Source organism: Penicillium arizonense (assembly GCF_001773325.1).
Source record: "Penicillium arizonense strain CBS 141311 chromosome Unknown PENARI_contig001, whole genome shotgun sequence".
Taxonomy (NCBI): domain Eukaryota; kingdom Fungi; phylum Ascomycota; class Eurotiomycetes; order Eurotiales; family Aspergillaceae; genus Penicillium; species Penicillium arizonense.
The window spans coordinates 244052-260193 of record NW_019173278.1 but is presented as its reverse complement, the minus strand read 5'-3'; the positions used below and the strand labels follow the sequence as shown (position 1 = coordinate 260193).

The 16142-nt window shown below is 50.1% G+C and overlaps 9 protein-coding genes across 9 annotated transcripts; 4 read left to right on the top strand and 5 right to left on the bottom strand.

Annotated features, from left to right (window-relative positions):
* Positions 1 to 57: 57 nt before the first annotated feature.
* On the bottom strand, positions 58 to 2160 carry PENARI_c001G05799 (putative trimethyllysine dioxygenase TmlH; the record flags this gene model as incomplete). The annotated part of the gene is made up of 12 exons (XM_022626594.1): positions 58 to 179; positions 228 to 299; positions 358 to 840; positions 895 to 994; positions 1067 to 1169; positions 1227 to 1377; positions 1431 to 1491; positions 1557 to 1623; positions 1686 to 1703; positions 1764 to 1942; positions 2021 to 2048; positions 2105 to 2160. The coding sequence occupies 12 exons, from the start codon at positions 2158 to 2160 to the stop codon at positions 58 to 60; spliced, it is 1440 nt and encodes a 479-aa protein (XP_022493714.1).
* A 258-nt stretch (positions 2161 to 2418) lies between these two features.
* PENARI_c001G08213 (putative peroxisomal dehydratase) lies at positions 2419 to 3601 on the bottom strand (the record flags this gene model as incomplete). Its single annotated transcript, XM_022626783.1, has 5 exons — positions 2419 to 2764; positions 2852 to 2945; positions 3002 to 3322; positions 3384 to 3432; positions 3482 to 3601. 5 exons carry the CDS (start codon positions 3599 to 3601, stop codon positions 2419 to 2421), a joined length of 930 nt encoding a protein of 309 aa, XP_022493093.1.
* A 527-nt stretch (positions 3602 to 4128) lies between these two features.
* rmtA (protein-arginine omega-N methyltransferase HMT1) lies at positions 4129 to 5520 on the bottom strand (the record flags this gene model as incomplete). Its single annotated transcript, XM_022626165.1, has 7 exons — positions 4129 to 4135; positions 4186 to 4657; positions 4708 to 5039; positions 5098 to 5207; positions 5272 to 5291; positions 5361 to 5374; positions 5426 to 5520. 7 exons carry the CDS (start codon positions 5518 to 5520, stop codon positions 4129 to 4131), a joined length of 1050 nt encoding a protein of 349 aa, XP_022493768.1.
* Positions 5521 to 6103: 583 nt separating this feature from the next.
* On the top strand, positions 6104 to 7266 carry PENARI_c001G02964 (PGAP3/PER1 family protein; the record flags this gene model as incomplete). The annotated part of the gene is made up of 4 exons (XM_022626346.1): positions 6104 to 6226; positions 6278 to 6320; positions 6378 to 7152; positions 7212 to 7266. 4 exons carry the CDS (start codon positions 6104 to 6106, stop codon positions 7264 to 7266), a joined length of 996 nt encoding a protein of 331 aa, XP_022493428.1.
* Positions 7267 to 7592: 326 nt separating this feature from the next.
* agm1 (phosphoacetylglucosamine mutase PCM1) lies at positions 7593 to 9537 on the top strand (the record flags this gene model as incomplete). The annotated part of the gene is made up of 6 exons (XM_022626688.1): positions 7593 to 7685; positions 7749 to 7762; positions 7860 to 8004; positions 8062 to 8076; positions 8127 to 8618; positions 8677 to 9537. The coding sequence occupies 6 exons, from the start codon at positions 7593 to 7595 to the stop codon at positions 9535 to 9537; spliced, it is 1620 nt and encodes a 539-aa protein (XP_022493963.1).
* Positions 9538 to 9786: 249 nt separating this feature from the next.
* rrp3 (RNA-dependent ATPase RRP3) lies at positions 9787 to 11269 on the bottom strand (the record flags this gene model as incomplete). Its single annotated transcript, XM_022626858.1, has 2 exons — positions 9787 to 10874; positions 10933 to 11269. 2 exons carry the CDS (start codon positions 11267 to 11269, stop codon positions 9787 to 9789), a joined length of 1425 nt encoding a protein of 474 aa, XP_022493352.1.
* Positions 11270 to 11457: 188 nt separating this feature from the next.
* PENARI_c001G04273 (Brix domain-containing protein) lies at positions 11458 to 12858 on the top strand (the record flags this gene model as incomplete). Its single annotated transcript, XM_022626453.1, has 2 exons — positions 11458 to 11661; positions 11713 to 12858. 2 exons carry the CDS (start codon positions 11458 to 11460, stop codon positions 12856 to 12858), a joined length of 1350 nt encoding a protein of 449 aa, XP_022493759.1.
* Positions 12859 to 13222: 364 nt separating this feature from the next.
* On the bottom strand, positions 13223 to 14034 carry PENARI_c001G02384 (riboflavin synthase; the record flags this gene model as incomplete). Its single annotated transcript, XM_022626306.1, has 3 exons — positions 13223 to 13770; positions 13828 to 13950; positions 14004 to 14034. 3 exons carry the CDS (start codon positions 14032 to 14034, stop codon positions 13223 to 13225), a joined length of 702 nt encoding a protein of 233 aa, XP_022493066.1.
* A 176-nt stretch (positions 14035 to 14210) lies between these two features.
* PENARI_c001G01827 (CaiB/BaiF CoA transferase family protein) lies at positions 14211 to 15831 on the top strand (the record flags this gene model as incomplete). The annotated part of the gene is made up of 6 exons (XM_022626259.1): positions 14211 to 14384; positions 14441 to 14472; positions 14539 to 14662; positions 14715 to 15219; positions 15270 to 15563; positions 15620 to 15831. The coding sequence occupies 6 exons, from the start codon at positions 14211 to 14213 to the stop codon at positions 15829 to 15831; spliced, it is 1341 nt and encodes a 446-aa protein (XP_022493120.1).
* Between the last annotated feature and the right edge of the window lie 311 nt (positions 15832 to 16142).

Genomic DNA, 16142 nt, shown 5'->3' with positions numbered 1-16142 from the left:
TTGATAAATGTATGTGATATTGCTAAATACAGTCCATATACACTCCTTGATCTCACTTTATACAATGCTATTCGGGTTCTCAGGATCGTGACTTGTAGGGATATTGCCAAGGTTGTTCAACACAGCTTCACGGCCATATTTGAGCAATCGAAGCCGGGAAATGAAGTCATCATTGTTGACTGGATTTAATTAGTATCGTGAATTAAAATAATGAGGTTAATACGTACCATAACCCCCACACATCCGTCTCTTCCCAGTAAATTGGGAGCGACCATGCATCATTCTCCAGTTATCAAAGACTAAAGCAAAACAGTTAGCTAAAGAGCGACGATCACAATACCCCCCACAGAAACTCACTCAGTGCTGTTCCAGGTTCAAGTTGCGTCCAGATTTCCCTGCTTTGCAGAATCCGATTATACCGGCGTGCCGCGCTGTACCATTCCAACTGTTCGGCTGCCGACCAGTCCACCTTCGGCGCGCGATCATAGTTGTTCCAGCGAATCTGATATACCTGGTTCAGATCTGGATGGACAGAAAGAACAGGTGCCTGGGCGGATGGTTGGATGCAGGTATCGTCGTTTCCACTGGCGTGCCACGGGTGCCTGTACTTTATTAAGGCTTCATAATAAGAAGGATTCTCCGCGCGCAATATGTCAGCTGCTTCGATTCCGTCAACGAGCAGACTAGCACCTCCATCGCCATCGGTATGGGATAGTAGGTGGAATAGTTGAAGCCTTGCTGGGTCTGTGAAATATGTGTTGTCTGTATGGGCACCCAGGAGTTCGTTGGTATAAGCAGTGTCCTTGAAGGTCAAGTCGGCTGTGAAGTCCCAAAAGCCACCTAGAATTTGTTTATTAGTACATTAGAAGGAGAGCGAGGGGTGTTGAAATGTACCATAATGAGTATGTCTGATAAATGCAATCCGTTCGATGAGACCTTGAGTCGCTTCTGGGGCAACAGGGACACCTGACACGAAACAATATCCTTTCTCCCACTGTAATATATATTAAAAAAACAATCTTCTCAGGGACAGGAAAACCGGTCAAATGAATATAGGGCCACTTACAATAAGTTCCAACCATTCCCGAAGACGAGACTCGTCCGACATTACGCCTTCGTAGGAGACCGTGGGGTATTCTCTCTTGGTGAGAGAAGTTGGGACAAATGACCTTCTTGAGTGTCAGCAATCTTCAAAAGACTTGTCTTTGATATGGCTGCAACTTTACCTGACAGGTGGTGGGCTGCAGTTAGGGTCTGCCATCGCGGGCGAAATCTTAGCACGGGCTCTGATATCACTGCCCTGAGCATTTCCATTTCGGTTTTGCTTGTGCGGACCAAGCCATTTCCACGGATAGATACCCAGGTGCTCATCAGACCCTATGCCTGCGTTAATACTGATAATCCTGGTGCTCAGGTAAATGCTTCCTTACATTTCACCTCGAGAGCTTCGCCCTTGGACTCGAATGACAATGCATGAACGTCTTCCGAAATCTGTAGAGATCGTACCAGAAAGAATGAGCATGTATGTGAGGAAGTTGAGCACGAATTTTTCTTACCGCAAAAGTGTCGGCTGCTCTTTGCTTTGTGTCTGGATGGATACACGCTGAACATTGGCAATTTTCTCTAACCACAGAATTAGACTTTGTGTTGCGATATCACCTTCTAATATGCAACCAGTCACTAACCTGAGGAAGAATTGGCCACTGCAACAAGTTAGTATACGGCAAAGTCTATCCAAGGGCATCAGACAGCGATCAACTCACAACTCTAACTTGTGTTTCTGACCCGCTGTATCAACAACATCTTGAATTGCCACGATACTTGGCGTGGACTCAGACAGAACAGGATCTGACCGCCGCTCAATCTCAGGTTTGTTGTCATTTTGAGCCTTGAAGCCCATGAACCTCAAGGATCCAGGCGCGGGATTTCGGTAGTTAACCGCCTATGAGGTCAAACCGAAGAGATTGAGTTAGTTCCCTAATGGACAATATGAGCCGATATCAGTGAATCAAGAACATACCAGACCACCAGGCGGGGCAAAGCGGGGCCTGATTTCGACGACGTTAGCTCTTTATATTCAATACCCGGATATAGATCCTCTTACCTGGCCTGTTTCCACAGCCTAGTCGACCTGAGTGCTGCACGCCAGCTTAGACTCATGTTTGGCATAGAAAAGTGGGCTATCGAAGGTTGAGAAGATCAATTGAAGGTCATCGATCAGATCCGGGGTAGCATTTATGAAGCCTAAGCGGAGCATCAGCCGAGGTGACAACGTGGTCACGTGCAAGGATTAAAGGAACTATAGCAGCCTCAAAGAATGAAAGGCGTCAATTTAGGATTATAGCTTTACAGACAATATGTTTTATTTATTGTTCGTGTCTGAAAACTAGATGCCGAAATATGGTTTGCAATATAAACTCACAGCTTGCTCTTGACACCACCAACCACCTTCAACAGACAACGTCCATTGCTCAGAACAACCTTACCCTTGTCATTCTTAGTAACAAAGCGAACCTCCTCAAAGCCATCTTGGACATTGCCCATCTTCCACATCTCTGTGGTAAGCTTATCCCCAGGCCGAACGGGCGAGGCAAAGCGGGCCTGGAACTCCTTCATATTGGCAGGATCGCTGCCACCCAATTCGCGCAGAACACCGTGCGCAGCAGAGTTCCAGCTGAAAAGGCCGTGGATAATAGTACCGCCGAAGCCCATCTTCTGACCGGGCTCGGGTGTGGCGTGGAGAGGGTTGTAGTCGCCATTGAGACTGATAGGAGTTAGTAACCAACGGTTTATTCGATTGCACCTTTCATGCAAGATATTTGAATGTGTCCTTGCCATATTTTAGACTTACCGGTATAGGTGGGCTGTCTCCATGTTGCTCTGAATAACATGGGTAGCATCGGGAGCCTTGCCCTGGGGTGGGGCGAAGTTGACAGTGCTGGGTCCTGTTCGAATAGGTTAGTATACATCACACATTATCTTGAGAAATCCGTGATCTTACCCTTGGGACCACCCCAGCCTCCTTGGCCAACAAGGAAGCCACTGGACACGACCTTGGAGTATACCTCGCCAGACTCCTTGTCCACGATAGACTGCTCGGTCTCAATAACAGTACCGGGCTTACCCTTATCATATACACCAATAACAGTGTTGCGCAGCTCGAATTTACGGCCGGCGCTAGTGGCAGGAAGCGGCTTCAGGACTGTGAGCTTGCGCTGGCCATCGACTCCAAAGCGGTGGTCGAGGTCGGGCACTCCGGGAATGTGGACGGCCTTTTGGCGGCCATAGAAATCGGTGACTTCTTGGTCAGTGAGCTTGAAGGCTGGTAGATGGGACGAATATTAGCGCGAGAAATGACAAGGTCGGGGGTATGGTTGACATACGAAGGATGAGAGAGTAGGTAGGGAACACTGCGAAGTTCGGGTGAAGTTCCTAGACACCAATCAGATCTGCGATTCGGACTAATAGCCATGAAGCTTACATAGAGGAAGTGCAGCTCGTCGGCCTTGATGCCAATACTGTTGGCGAATAACAGCACGTCGCGCTTCTGCCAAGAGACCTCTTGACGGGGGAATTCGTGACCAGCTCCAGGGGCCGACATTGTATATATTTAGTGAATGAAATAGGGAACTAGGTGAGATATGCCAGAGAAGAAAAAAAAGGGAAAGGCAAGCTAAAGTATCTCCGACAATTGCGGGGGCTATAAGGAGCCGAGGATCTGATAATTCTGGGATGATTTGTTGCCGTTGGTTAGCCGACGCGGCATCTTCTTGGCACAATTTCCCATTGCAGATCAGTGCTGTTTTTACTGAATATTACTTTTAGAGATTTAGAAAGACCACAGAAATCACTGTCCAGAAGAAGAGCGTCGGAGTTTGCTAGACTAAGCATCGACTCGGGGTATCAGTCTACCTGGAAATTCGAGGAGCTTCACAATCATATCTCCGTACGCGCCGCATAATGCCTTTTCCTGCCTCCCAAGAACGTAACGCCGAAAGAAATAATGGCGAGAATCGCCGTGGGCAATTCCAGACATGCCCATGCCAGAATGCATTGGTGATGAAAGTATTTCCCGTATATTGTGCAAACGTGCAAGTATAACCCCAATATCACGTTAAAAAAGAAAAATTAACACCTGCAGCGGGTTAGAATATTGAGACCAAACACGAATGCTGACCAACTTACATGCGGTAGAAGCAACCACCCTCGGCAGCGCGGGTGACGTCAGAAGTCTCGAACTTGTACGAGATGCCAATGTCAAGGTCACGCTTGTTCTTCTCGTTAGGGCGGTTCTCGATCCAGCCGGTAACACCCTCCTCTTCCTCAACGGTGAGGACATCGCGCAGGTAGAACACGGTCTGCTTCCAGTGAGTGTACTTGGCGTGAGGACCGGTGGAGAAGTGGATGGGCTTGTGGCAGGCGCTGAACTCGATATCGAACCAAGCGATGAGAGCGTGGATGAAGTCGCTGCGCTTGGCAGTGAGGGAGTAGGGGACCTTGAAAGCAAGGTCGGCGGCGGTGACGGTGTTAAGATCGAAAGTGATGATCGGGCAAGGGTCGGTCACAAGAGCCTTCATCTCGACGGTGTCGACAAGGGGCTCGTTGAGAGCAATCTCCTTCATGGGGCTGTAGTCAAAGCCATAGACATTGTCCCAGACTAAAGATGATCAGTAACAGAAGGTGATTAGATCCAGTAGTTTTGCTTACACCCAATCTTGTCGTCCTTGTAGTCACCGTCCTCAATACCAGCAACGTACATGGTGGCCTTGTCGGGGAAAATCAGACCGCCGGGGTTGAGGTAGGTGTCACGAGCGTAGAGAACGGTATCCAACATGGACTCGTAGAGAAGGAAGTAACCCATCCACTCGGAGATGATAATATCAACCTTGGGGAAAGGAAGGTTTACTTCCTCCATCTTGCCCTGGAGAAGAGTAATCTTGTCAGACAGGCCGTTGACGTGAACAATCTCACGGGCCTTCTCGATGATCGAGGACATGTCGACACCGATAACGTGCTTGGCACCAGCGCGAGCAGCGAACCTGTAAGGGAGAACGGTCAATGGCGGACTTGATAATTTGCAAATATCCTAAGACATACATGCTCAGGATACCAGTTCCACAGCCGACGTCAAGGACAACCTTGTCCTTGAAGATGTGGCGGTTCTGGTAGATCGAGTCGCGGTAAGAACGGGTGCGAACATCATCTTTCTGTAGACATGAGACCGATTAGAAAATGCGAATAGCGCCATTCTGCCAGTCAATTTGCACTTACCAGCATCTCCTCGTGGATACCTGTACTCGGGAAAAAGCAATTGTCAGTCAATGTGAACCTGGCATTTGCCATCTATTGGAATAAATTACCGTGGTGATCGTAGCTATAGAATGGTTAGCATCCCAATTCCGAGGAAACTGTCAGAACATCGTACCTAGTGAAGTAGCGCACTTCAGAGTGCTCCATGCCGACCATGCGGTCGGCACTGCTGGTAATACCAGCAGGGGTCTCGGAACCGTTGCTGTTCATCTTGGTAATAAGAAGAACGAGAATGTAAAGGGTGAAGAAAAATGGAAGGTGAAGACCAAGAACAAGTCCCTCTTAACTTTTTTTTTCTGATTATTTGCCTGCCCGCCAAGCTCAACTCCAATCCCCGCCCGCGCTAGCCGGATTAGTATGTCACGTGTAGGCACGGCACGTGATTCTTAGGGCTAGGTGCATCAAATCTATATGCCTATCTACGTGTACTTTTTCAGTTGGTTTTGTATGGCATGTAAGAAGAAGTTGTATTGTAAACATAGATAGAGACTCCAAGTATCTGGTGATATCTTCGTAGCTAGAGCAGAATGGCACGACATCTGCCACACCTTTCTAGGGCTTGAGATAGAATAGAAGTTTGGATTCATGTATGATAACAACAGAGGATGAAACCTCAATAGTCTTCTTCAGAATAACTTTGTTTGTTGAAGAGTATTAATCCCATAGATCAGTGGCTGTGGGGTAAGTGAGCACTGTTTTGATGCCAAGACTACCGAGGGAGGCTCTATGATGCCGACGGGAACTCCGCCCAACTGTCATCTCTTCGAAGCTTACGCGTTTTACGCCAGACACCATGCATCTGGCCGGAAGAGCGAACCTTTACACTCTATTTGCTTTTGTTCTCTTTGCATCACTCATTGGCCGGTCCAACGCGTCATTGGGTGACCATCTGCCTGACTTCAAAGAATGTGTCCAGGTACGTCGTACGTCGAACAAATTAACCCGTGCAGTCGATTAACAAACCTAGGTCTGTAAAACGGAAAATTGTCAGAGTGGCAACTCAGTGCTACGTATGTCCATTATTTATTCCACTCATCTCCCATGTTCCCCTTTTCTGACCTTGCCAGCTCTGCACCACCGCTTGCTACTATGGACCTGCCCTGCCGAATGTGACTATACCTGCCAACATGTCGTTACCGACCGTCGAGTCTCGCGTGACCCCCCGATGATCAACCCGGTTGTTCAATTCCATGGAAAATGGCCGTTCCGTCGACTCCTGGGCATGCAGGAGCCCTTCTCAGTGCTCTTCTCCTTCCTCAACTTCGCCGCGCACTGGCACGGCATGTCTCGCATCCAGGAGTCGATCCCCGCCTGGCACTCCCTGCGCCAATACTACATGGTGTTTGGATATATTGGGCTTGCTAGCTGGAGTTTCAGCATGATCTTCCACATGCGTGACTTCCCCTTGACTGAGAAGCTGGACTACTGGGGCGCCGGCGCCAATGTTCTGTACGGTCTCTATCTGGCCGTGGTTCGAATCTTCCGACTGGATCTCGAAAACACCCAATACCGCCCCACACTGCGTCGCTTCTGGACTGCCATCTGTCTTGTTCTCTACACATTGCACGTTGGATACCTCAGCTTCTGGTCTTGGAATTACACTTACAATATGGCGGCGAACGTGGTGGTTGGAATTATCCAGAATCTTATGTGGACTGGATTCAGTATCTTCCGATACCAGAAGTATCTGAAGTCCTGGACTGCTTGGCCCGGTATGATAGTCGCGTGGATCATCCTTGCCATGAGCTTGGAGTTGCTTGATTTTCCCCCTTGGAACGGATTGATTGATGCCCACAGCCTGTGGCATCTGGGCACTGTGATACCCACTGCTTGGTGGTACTCGTGAGTATTTCCCATCTGATTGATATTTTCATGACTAATGTATCGGTTGTTACCGACAGGTTCTTGATCAAGGACGCACAAGATGATATTGCGGCGCATAGACTGAAGGCATAGACCGAAGGCATGAACACCATTTCGGTTATATATAGAAGCAAGGGTCAACATGTAGCCAAAAATAGTGTCAGTGACATTCCTGCGAGATAACCCCCACTGTAGCAGTTAATTCTATGTTGAGCTCGTCTTATTGCCACGCATTCTGCCGTGTGGTGCCTGGCTTCCCCGCCATTGGCTCACCGCTAGGGCCGTCGCAATAGCCCGTGTCTCACCCCTTCAGCCTTTTTTTTGTTTCAACTCTTCACACCTTTCTTGACAGCTTCAAAGCACCTCTCTTTTCGCTTCATATTCCCCCGGTGCTTAAATTGATCATCACATATTGCACCATGGCTTCTCCGGCTGTCAAGAAAGCGATCACCGAGGCGGCGCTCCAGTACATAAAGCCCGAGGGCCGGTTGTTTGAGTATGGAACCGCAGGAGTAAGTCGCATTGGGGAATACTCTACACAGATGAATAGCTGACTTACCTTTGCCGGATTACAGTTTCGCATGAAAGCGTAAGTTTCTTCACTGACCCGCCCCGCCTCCACGTCCTCCAGAACCCCGCGATCGTCCCTTTGTTGACATTGACGTATTCTGACCGACTCGCCTCAGTGATCTCCTCAACACTGTTGTTTTTGCCGTTGGCTTGCTTGCAAGCTTGCGCTCCAAGAAGCTCAGCGGACAATGGATTGGTGTTATGGTCACTGCCAGTCACAACCCCGCGGAGGACAATGGTGTCAAGTTGGTTGACCCGATGGTATGTTCAGCCCCTCAACAGTTCTATGGAGATATATCTGACTTATTATTATTATAGGGAGAGATGCTCGAGGTAATATTAGCCTGTGTCCAAATTGGGAAAAAATTGCTCACCATAAACAGGCCGAGTGGGAGACTTATGCGACACGACTGGCCAATGCTCCCTTGGAATCGATCGCCGATGTGTACGATGAACTCGTGAAGGAGATCGACGTGAAGATGACCAACCCAGCCCGTGTGGTATTTGCGCGTGATACCCGTGCTTCTGGTTCCCGTCTGGTTGGCGTGCTGAATGCCGCCCTCACCGCAACTGAGGTCGAATTCGTCGACTTCAAGTTCATGACCACCCCTCAGCTGCACTACGTCGTCCGCTGCAAGAACACTCTGGGAACCCAATACGAATATGGTGAGCCCACTGAGCAGGGATACTATGAGAAGCTCGCAAACGCTTTCAAGAAGGTTATGCGCGGCGTCAAAGTTCAGGGTGGCTTGACCGTTGACTGCGCCAACGGGGTGGGTGGTCCCAAGCTGCGGGAGCTTATGAAGTTCCTTTCCGGAATTGATATTAAGGTTGTCAACGACGATGTGATCAACCCTGACAGCTTGAACTTTGATGTATGCCCTACCTGGTCAACAACCCACCCCACACATTTAACTAATCGCATTCATATAGTGTGGTGCCGACTACGTTAAGACGAAGCAGCGTGCTCCTCCTTCATCCAAGGCTGCCCCGCTTGACCGATGTGCTTCGCTTGATGGTGACGCCGATCGTCTGGTCTACTACTTCCAGGACGAGAGCAACATCTTCCGCCTTCTCGACGGTGACCGCATCGCCACTCTTGCAGCCTCTTTCATTGGTGACCTCGCTCGCAGTGCCGGCATTGCCTCAAAGCTGAAGATCGGTGTCGTCCAGACCGCCTACGCCAACGGCTCCAGCACAGATTACATCGAAAAGGTCCTGAAGCTCCCCATCATCTGCACCAACACCGGTGTCAAGCATCTCCACCACGCCGCTCTACGCTTCGACGTCGGTGTCTACTTTGAGGCCAACGGCCATGGCACAGTGACATTCTCCGAGAATGCCCTGAAGGTCATCAAGAACACCGAGCCCCAGTCGCCCGCGCAGCAGCACGCTTTGGAGAGCCTCCAGGCCCTGACCGACCTAATTAACCAGGCTGTCGGCGATGCTCTGTCCGACATGCTCCTTGTCGAGGCCATCCTCGCCCACAAGGGCTGGTCCCCCAAGGAGTGGCTCGGCACTTACACCGATCTCCCCTCACGCCTGGTGCGTGTCGAGGTCAACGACCGCTCTATTTTCAAGGCTTACGATGCTGAGCGTAAGCTCGAGTCTCCTGCTGGCCTGCAGGGTACCATTGAGTCCTTGCAGTCTCGCTACAACAAGGGTCGCAGCTTTGCCCGTGCCAGTGGCACCGAGGATGCTGTCCGTGTCTACGCCGAGGCTGCTAGCCGCTCCGAGGCAGATGACCTGGCCACTCGCGTGGCCAATGCCGTCAGTGAGGCAGGCAGTGCCTAGTGGTTTGTTAAACCTTCACAAATAAGGTACAGACCACTGTTTATCTTGGCCAGTGTGGCTAGCACTGGGCTTGGAAAACGGGCAGCGAAAAGCCTGCGACTCGAGAGACAGGAAATAAGGTCCAGAAAATATTCGAGGTCATTTTGATGCAGTAATGAAATCTATGAGTTCTTTCAAACACCTGAACACTTTGTACTCTTCGTAGGGCATTTATTCATGTATAACAAACTCTTACACCGTACTTTTATTTTATCCCTCTTCCTGATCCATGGCATCACGGCCACGCTTGCCATTGTGCCCGAACTTGCCTTTTCCTTTGCTCCCCTTCTTCTCATCATAGGTCTTCATCGCCTGGATAGCCAAACGCTGAGATTCACCAACACTGTCAGCAAGAAGCATAACCTCATCCTTGGGAGCGTCATATTCAGGCAACTGCTTTCCAAGCGCACCCTCAATCCGCTGCCAGATCTCCACATCATATTGCGACACAAAGCTAATAGCAACACCACTCTTACCCGCACGCGCAGTACGACCAACGCGGTGAATATACGTCTTACTATCAGTTGGCAGATCATAGTTCAGCACAACATCCACAGAAGGAATATCCAGACCACGCGCAGCAACATCCGTCGCGACGAGGATATCCCGACTACGTGAGCGGAACTTGCCCAGTGCACCGAGACGAGCAGACTGCGAGAGTTGTCCATGCAGCGGGATTGCACCGAGACCTAGCCCGCGTAGAAGGTAGGCAACACGCTGTGTCTCGTGGACAGTGCGCATAAAGATAATAGCAGACTGGCCGGTGAACTTCTCGAGGAGGTACGCGAGGTAGACGTCCTTGTGTTTGTGTGGGCGGAGTAGGAAGTATTGCTGTAGCGTGGAGACGGTCTGGTACTTGCTGGAGGAGATAGAGACGCGCTGCGGGTTTGAAAGCGAGGCGCGCTGGAGCGACTCGACCTTTGAGCTTAGGGTTGCGGAGAAGAGGAAAGTGCGGCGCTCGCGCGGGAGCACCTTGAGGATTTTGTCGAGAATTGGGCCGAAGTCCATGTCCAATAGTCTGTCGGCTTCGTCCATTACTAGGTACTTCATGCTGCGGAGGGAGAAGCCCTTTGTGTTCTCGAGGTGGTCGAGGAGTCGTCCGGGAGTGGCGACGATGATGTGTGGCTTCTTGCCTAGTGCGATGGACTGTGGGACCATGTCCATTCCTCCGACGATTGTGGCGCATCTTACTGCGATGGTTGAGCCGAGGTTTTCGAATGACTGGGCGATCTGGTAGGCGAGTTCACGGGTTGGTGCTAGTACCAGGCCGAAGAATGGTTGGGGCTTTTCCATGAGAGCTGTTTCAGCGGTTAGCTTAGCTCTTTTTATAGTCTGATGACCTTGGATTATACATACCCTGTAGGATAGGAAGCGCAAAAGCTGCTGTCTTTCCACTACCTGTTTCCGCAAGACCAATCATATCACGGCCTTGCAAAGCAAGAGGAATCGATTCGGCCTGAATTGGTGTTGGGGCCTTGTATCCTAGGTTTGTGCAAGCTTCACATAAAGCGTCGATGATACCCAGTTCTTTGAATGTCTTCGGCGCACTGGGGGCGACCTCAGTCTCGGAGGTAGCATCTTCGACATCGGGGTCCTCGTTGGCGGGCTCGGGGCCAGAAGCGCTCGCATTTGAAGGGGCACTTTCTTGGACAGGCGCCTCGTGGGCGACCTTGCGCTTCTTGGTGATCGGCATCTTTAATAATCTTGTCTAGCAAAAAAATCGAAGATGTTCATGTCAAAAGAAATAATTTAATGTGGAGCCGCAATATCGTTGATCCGATTCTGCCGCGGAACTTAATTTTTGGAAAAAAAACCTCCAGCTGTTGGACTTGATTGCTATCCATAGATTTTCCTCTCCATTTTCTTTTTTTCAGATTCAAAATGGCCAAGCAGCGTGTCAAGAAGCGCACTCACCAGAAGCCGCAGAATGCGTCGGCTGCTGTCAAGGGTGGCGCTGCCTCAATGGCCAAGACCCCAAAGTCTATGGTCATTCGAGTAGGCGCTTCTCAGGTCGGTACCAGTGTCACTCAGCTGGTTAAGGATGTTCGCCGTATGATGGAGCCCGATACTGCCGTGCGACTGAAGGTATGATTGAGAATAAATTGCTTTTCAGGCTGTGTCTAACAAGATATACAGGAGCGCAAATCCAACAGACTGCGAGATTATACCGTCATGACTGGACCTCTCGGTGTCACGCACCTTATGCTGTTCTCCAAGTCCGCAACCGGCAACACGAATATGCGATTGGCTGTTACTCCCCGTGGACCGACCCTTCACTTCAAGGTCGAGAACTATTCGTTGTGCAAGGATGTCGAGAGAGCGATGAAGCGCCCAAGAAGTGGTGGCCAGGACCACAAGACCCCACCTTTGCTGGTCATGAACAACTTTACCACCCCAGATGCCACCGAAGAGTCCAAAGTGCCGAAGCGCCTTGAGACCCTCACCACCACCATCTTCCAATCCCTCTTCCCTCCCATCAACCCCCAGAGCCAGCCTCTGCATTCAATTAAGCGTGTCATGTTGCTCAACCGAGAGCCCTCCGAAAAGGACAATGACTCATATATTCTGACTCTACGTCACTACGCTATTGCCACAAAGAAGACTGGAGTGTCGAAACGAATCCGTCGCTTGGACCCCAAGGAGATCCGGAATAGAGACAGGAAGGGACATGCCGTTCCCAACCTCGGAAAGTTAGAAGATGCCGCCGATTATCTCCTCGATCCATCTGCCGCCGGCTACACATCAGCCAGTGAAACCGAGCTAGACACCGATGCCGAGGTGGAGGTTGCAGAGAGCACGACACGCCGAGTTCTGAACAAGAGGGAACAGCAGCGCCAAAAGGCCGCAGAGAAGGGACAGGATAAGCCCCCTAGCACCCCTGGTGTTGAAAAGCGAGCTGTGAAGCTGGTGGAACTTGGCCCTCGTCTGCGTCTTCGTTTGATGAAGGTCGAGGATGGAGTTTGCGATGGCAAAATCATGTGGCACGACTTCATCACGAAATCTGAGAAGGAGGTGCGCAAGATGGACCAGAACTGGGATGTTAAGAGGAAGGAGAAGGAGCAGAGAAAGAAGCTCCAAAAGGAAAACATTGAGCGCAAGAAGAAGGAGAAGGCCAGTGCCAAGGCTAATGGTCAGCAAGTTGCCGACGACGATGACGACGACGTTGATATGGATGATGAGGAGGCCTGGCTCAGTGATGATGACTATGACCAGGAGGGAGAGGTTGAGGGCGCCGAGACCGAGGAATCTGAAGCGGACTCAGATGATTCTATGGAGGAGTGAGTGGTTTGAAACCACGACATTTCCTGACAGAAGCTGCTGCTCGGTCATTACGCACTTGGTGGACTCCCGACTAAATCACTCATGTCGTCCATTAAGCACTGTGGTAGGTTTTGCATCAAGCGGAGCCTGCCTTTACATCCCAGGTCTGTGTATATAACACCAGGACCATCCTCACCGTCACACACCCGACAGGCATCCAGGCGTCATTCAGGGTTTTCTACACGTGTAATCGCGAATGTTTGGTTTTCTCAGGATACATGTACATGGAGTAAAGCGACAAAAGTTTTAGGGCATGAAAATATCTTGTGTGGACTTCAATTGTGAACTGGATCTTCGTTGTTAGCGTAAATCATGAACTCCTAGTCTATTTCTTCAGCTTCTCATCAACAATGCGAGAAACCATCTTCTCCAGAATAGCGAAATCCCCACTGGCCGTGCCAGCAAAGTATCCCTGCACACTCTTCTCGACGTACTTGCCGACAATATCAATCTCAACATTGACAAGGTCACCTGCCTTCTTCGACGCAGTAACCACCTTCTCCTGCGTGTAGGCAATAAGCATAACTTCCCAGTATCCATCCTGCCCATCGACAACCTTGGTAACGGTTAAGCTAGCACCGTCAAGGGTGACATAACCCTTCTCAACGACGTACCGCAGGATATCACGGTCCCGCGGCTGCAGCCGGAACACCAACGAGTTTCCATCTGGCGTCACAGAGAGGACTTCCGCAACGGTGTCGACATGGCCCTGTACGAAGTGTCCACCCATCCTGGTATCGGCCGAGACGGCTCGCTCAAGGTTCACGTAGGAGTTCTTCTCCAATGAGCCCAGGTTCGTGCGGCGCAGCGTCTCTGGCGCAACGCCGACTTTGAACCAGGTTTTGTCGAATGCTGTCACCGTGAGACATGTTCCTATAAGAGCGGCGTTTAGTTGGTATTCACATATATGGATAGGCGGGTCTCAAATACCATTCACGGCAATGCTATCGCCCAGGTGCGCGTCGGAGAGGATCTCCTCACAGTCGGAGATGGTGAGCGACGTACCCCCACCCCCGCTCGACGAGGTATCGAGGGGCTCTAGGGCCGTGACGGCTAGGTGGAATATATTAGTCGGGATGAGATCTCCAGATAGATACCAAACTCACTGCCAATTGTTTCAACGAGACCTGTGAACATGGTTGTTTGTGATCTGCAAGAGAAAATACCCGCGGGGTTGACACACCTCGGCATCGGCCGCCGCTCCGAGCGGTGTCGGTGTCGGCGTTTTGGCGGAGATTCACAATTCCTACATTTAACGTGCCTTTCGAGTCTTTTGTGCTTTGTTCTTTGTTTTGCGATTTACATATCTGAAGATGACGGTCGTGCTTAAGCTTCAGGCTGTTGCTCGTCGATCGGGCTCGTGTTGGGGTAGCAATGCCTTGCGACGCACGACGCCCTTGAGGAGCTATTCTAGTGCTGCTTCGGTTGATGGGTCGTTGCCTTTGGCTGGTATTCGTGTGCTTGATATGACCCGTGTTCTGGCTGGTGTGAGTTTTGCTCCTGGGTGTGCTGTATCCCTAGAGTCTAAGCTAACCTCTTTTAGCCTTATTGTACCCAGATACTGGGTGATTTAGGGTATGTTGGGAGCTTTTATAGCTTCAATTGGTTGTCCTTATGGTATTCTAACTGGATGATGTATAGTGCCGACGTTATTAAGGTCGAACATCCTGTGCGTGGCGATGATACTCGAGCTTGGGGCCCGCCCTATGCGAAGTATGAAGATGCGTCCAAGAAGGGCCCTGGCGAGAGTGCCTATTACCTAGCTGTATGTCTTTCTTCAACCACAATAAGACATATTGTATTAACCAAATCCTCAGGTCAACCGAAACAAGAAATCACTCGGTCTGTCCTTCCAACACAAGTCAGGTGTCGAGATCCTACACAAGCTCGCAAAGGAATGTGATGTCCTAGTCGAGAACTATCTCCCCGGTGGCCTTAAGAAATATGGCATGGACTATGAAACCCTGCGAGAGATCAACCCCAAGTTGATCTATGCTAGCATCACTGGCTATGGCCAGACAGGTCCTTACAGCAACCGGGCTGGCTACGACGTCATGGTCGAAGCCGAAATGGGTTTGATGCATATCACTGGAGCTCGAGACGGTGCACCAGTTAAGGTTGGTGTAGCCGTCACCGATCTGACCACCGGACTATACACATCGAATGCCATTATGGCCGCGTTGATTGCTCGGGGCCGGACGGGCAGGGGTCAACATATCGATGCCTGTCTGAGTGATTGCCAAGTTGCCACGCTATCAAACCTGGCTAGCTCTGCGCTTATCAGTGGGCAAAAGGATTCAGGGCGATGGGGCACAGCGCATCGTAAGTGTTGAAGAGTCTTCTATGTCTACATTATACTGATGATTTCCCAGCATCTATTGTACCATACCGAAGCTACAAGACCAGCGATGGAGACATTCTCTTCGGCGGTGGTAACGATAAGCTATTCGGCGTGCTGTGTGACAGGTTGGGCTTCCCGGAGTGGAAGACGGATGCCCGCTTCGTCACTAACAGTGACCGAGTGCAGCACCGGGCTGAGATCGATGGCATGATTGAGAGTACCACTGCTCAAAAGTCTACACAGGAGTGGCTGGATATTTTTGAAGGCAGTGGGATGCCATATGCTGCTGTTAATGATATCCAGGGAACGTTGAACCACAAGCATGGTAAGTCTGGATATCTTATGTGCGTTACGAACGTGAATGTTAACTTGACTCAATAGTCCTAGCACGAGGCATGGTCACCGAGGTTGAACACCCTGCATGTGGACCTATCAAGCTGGTTAATACGCCTATTAAGTACTCCGAGGCAACACCGGGTGTCCGCACGCCTCCTCCTACTTTGGGCCAGCATACAGATGAGATCTTGGGTAGTGTCCTTGACTATGGTGAGGCAGATATTGCTCGCCTGAAGGACGAGGGTGTTGTTTCGTGAATATTTCATGGTTATGAGACATGAATGTCATTTTCTTCTGTATATAGGGAGTCGGTTGCAAACTGTATATATCTCATTAAATGCTTCGTACTTACCCTCAATATACTCTACTCTCTAGGTAGGTAAGCATTTTGGAAATTTGGTATTCTTTCCACATTCATGGATGGCCTGGAGTCATACTGGAGGTAATCAATCAAGAACTTGATGCTGATTGTATACCTGACATGCATAGGATAGAGATTAGTATCGGTCTAAATCTAAGATTACCAAGCGAAATCCAGCTAAAGCAGAACCCTTTCATCGCTTATATT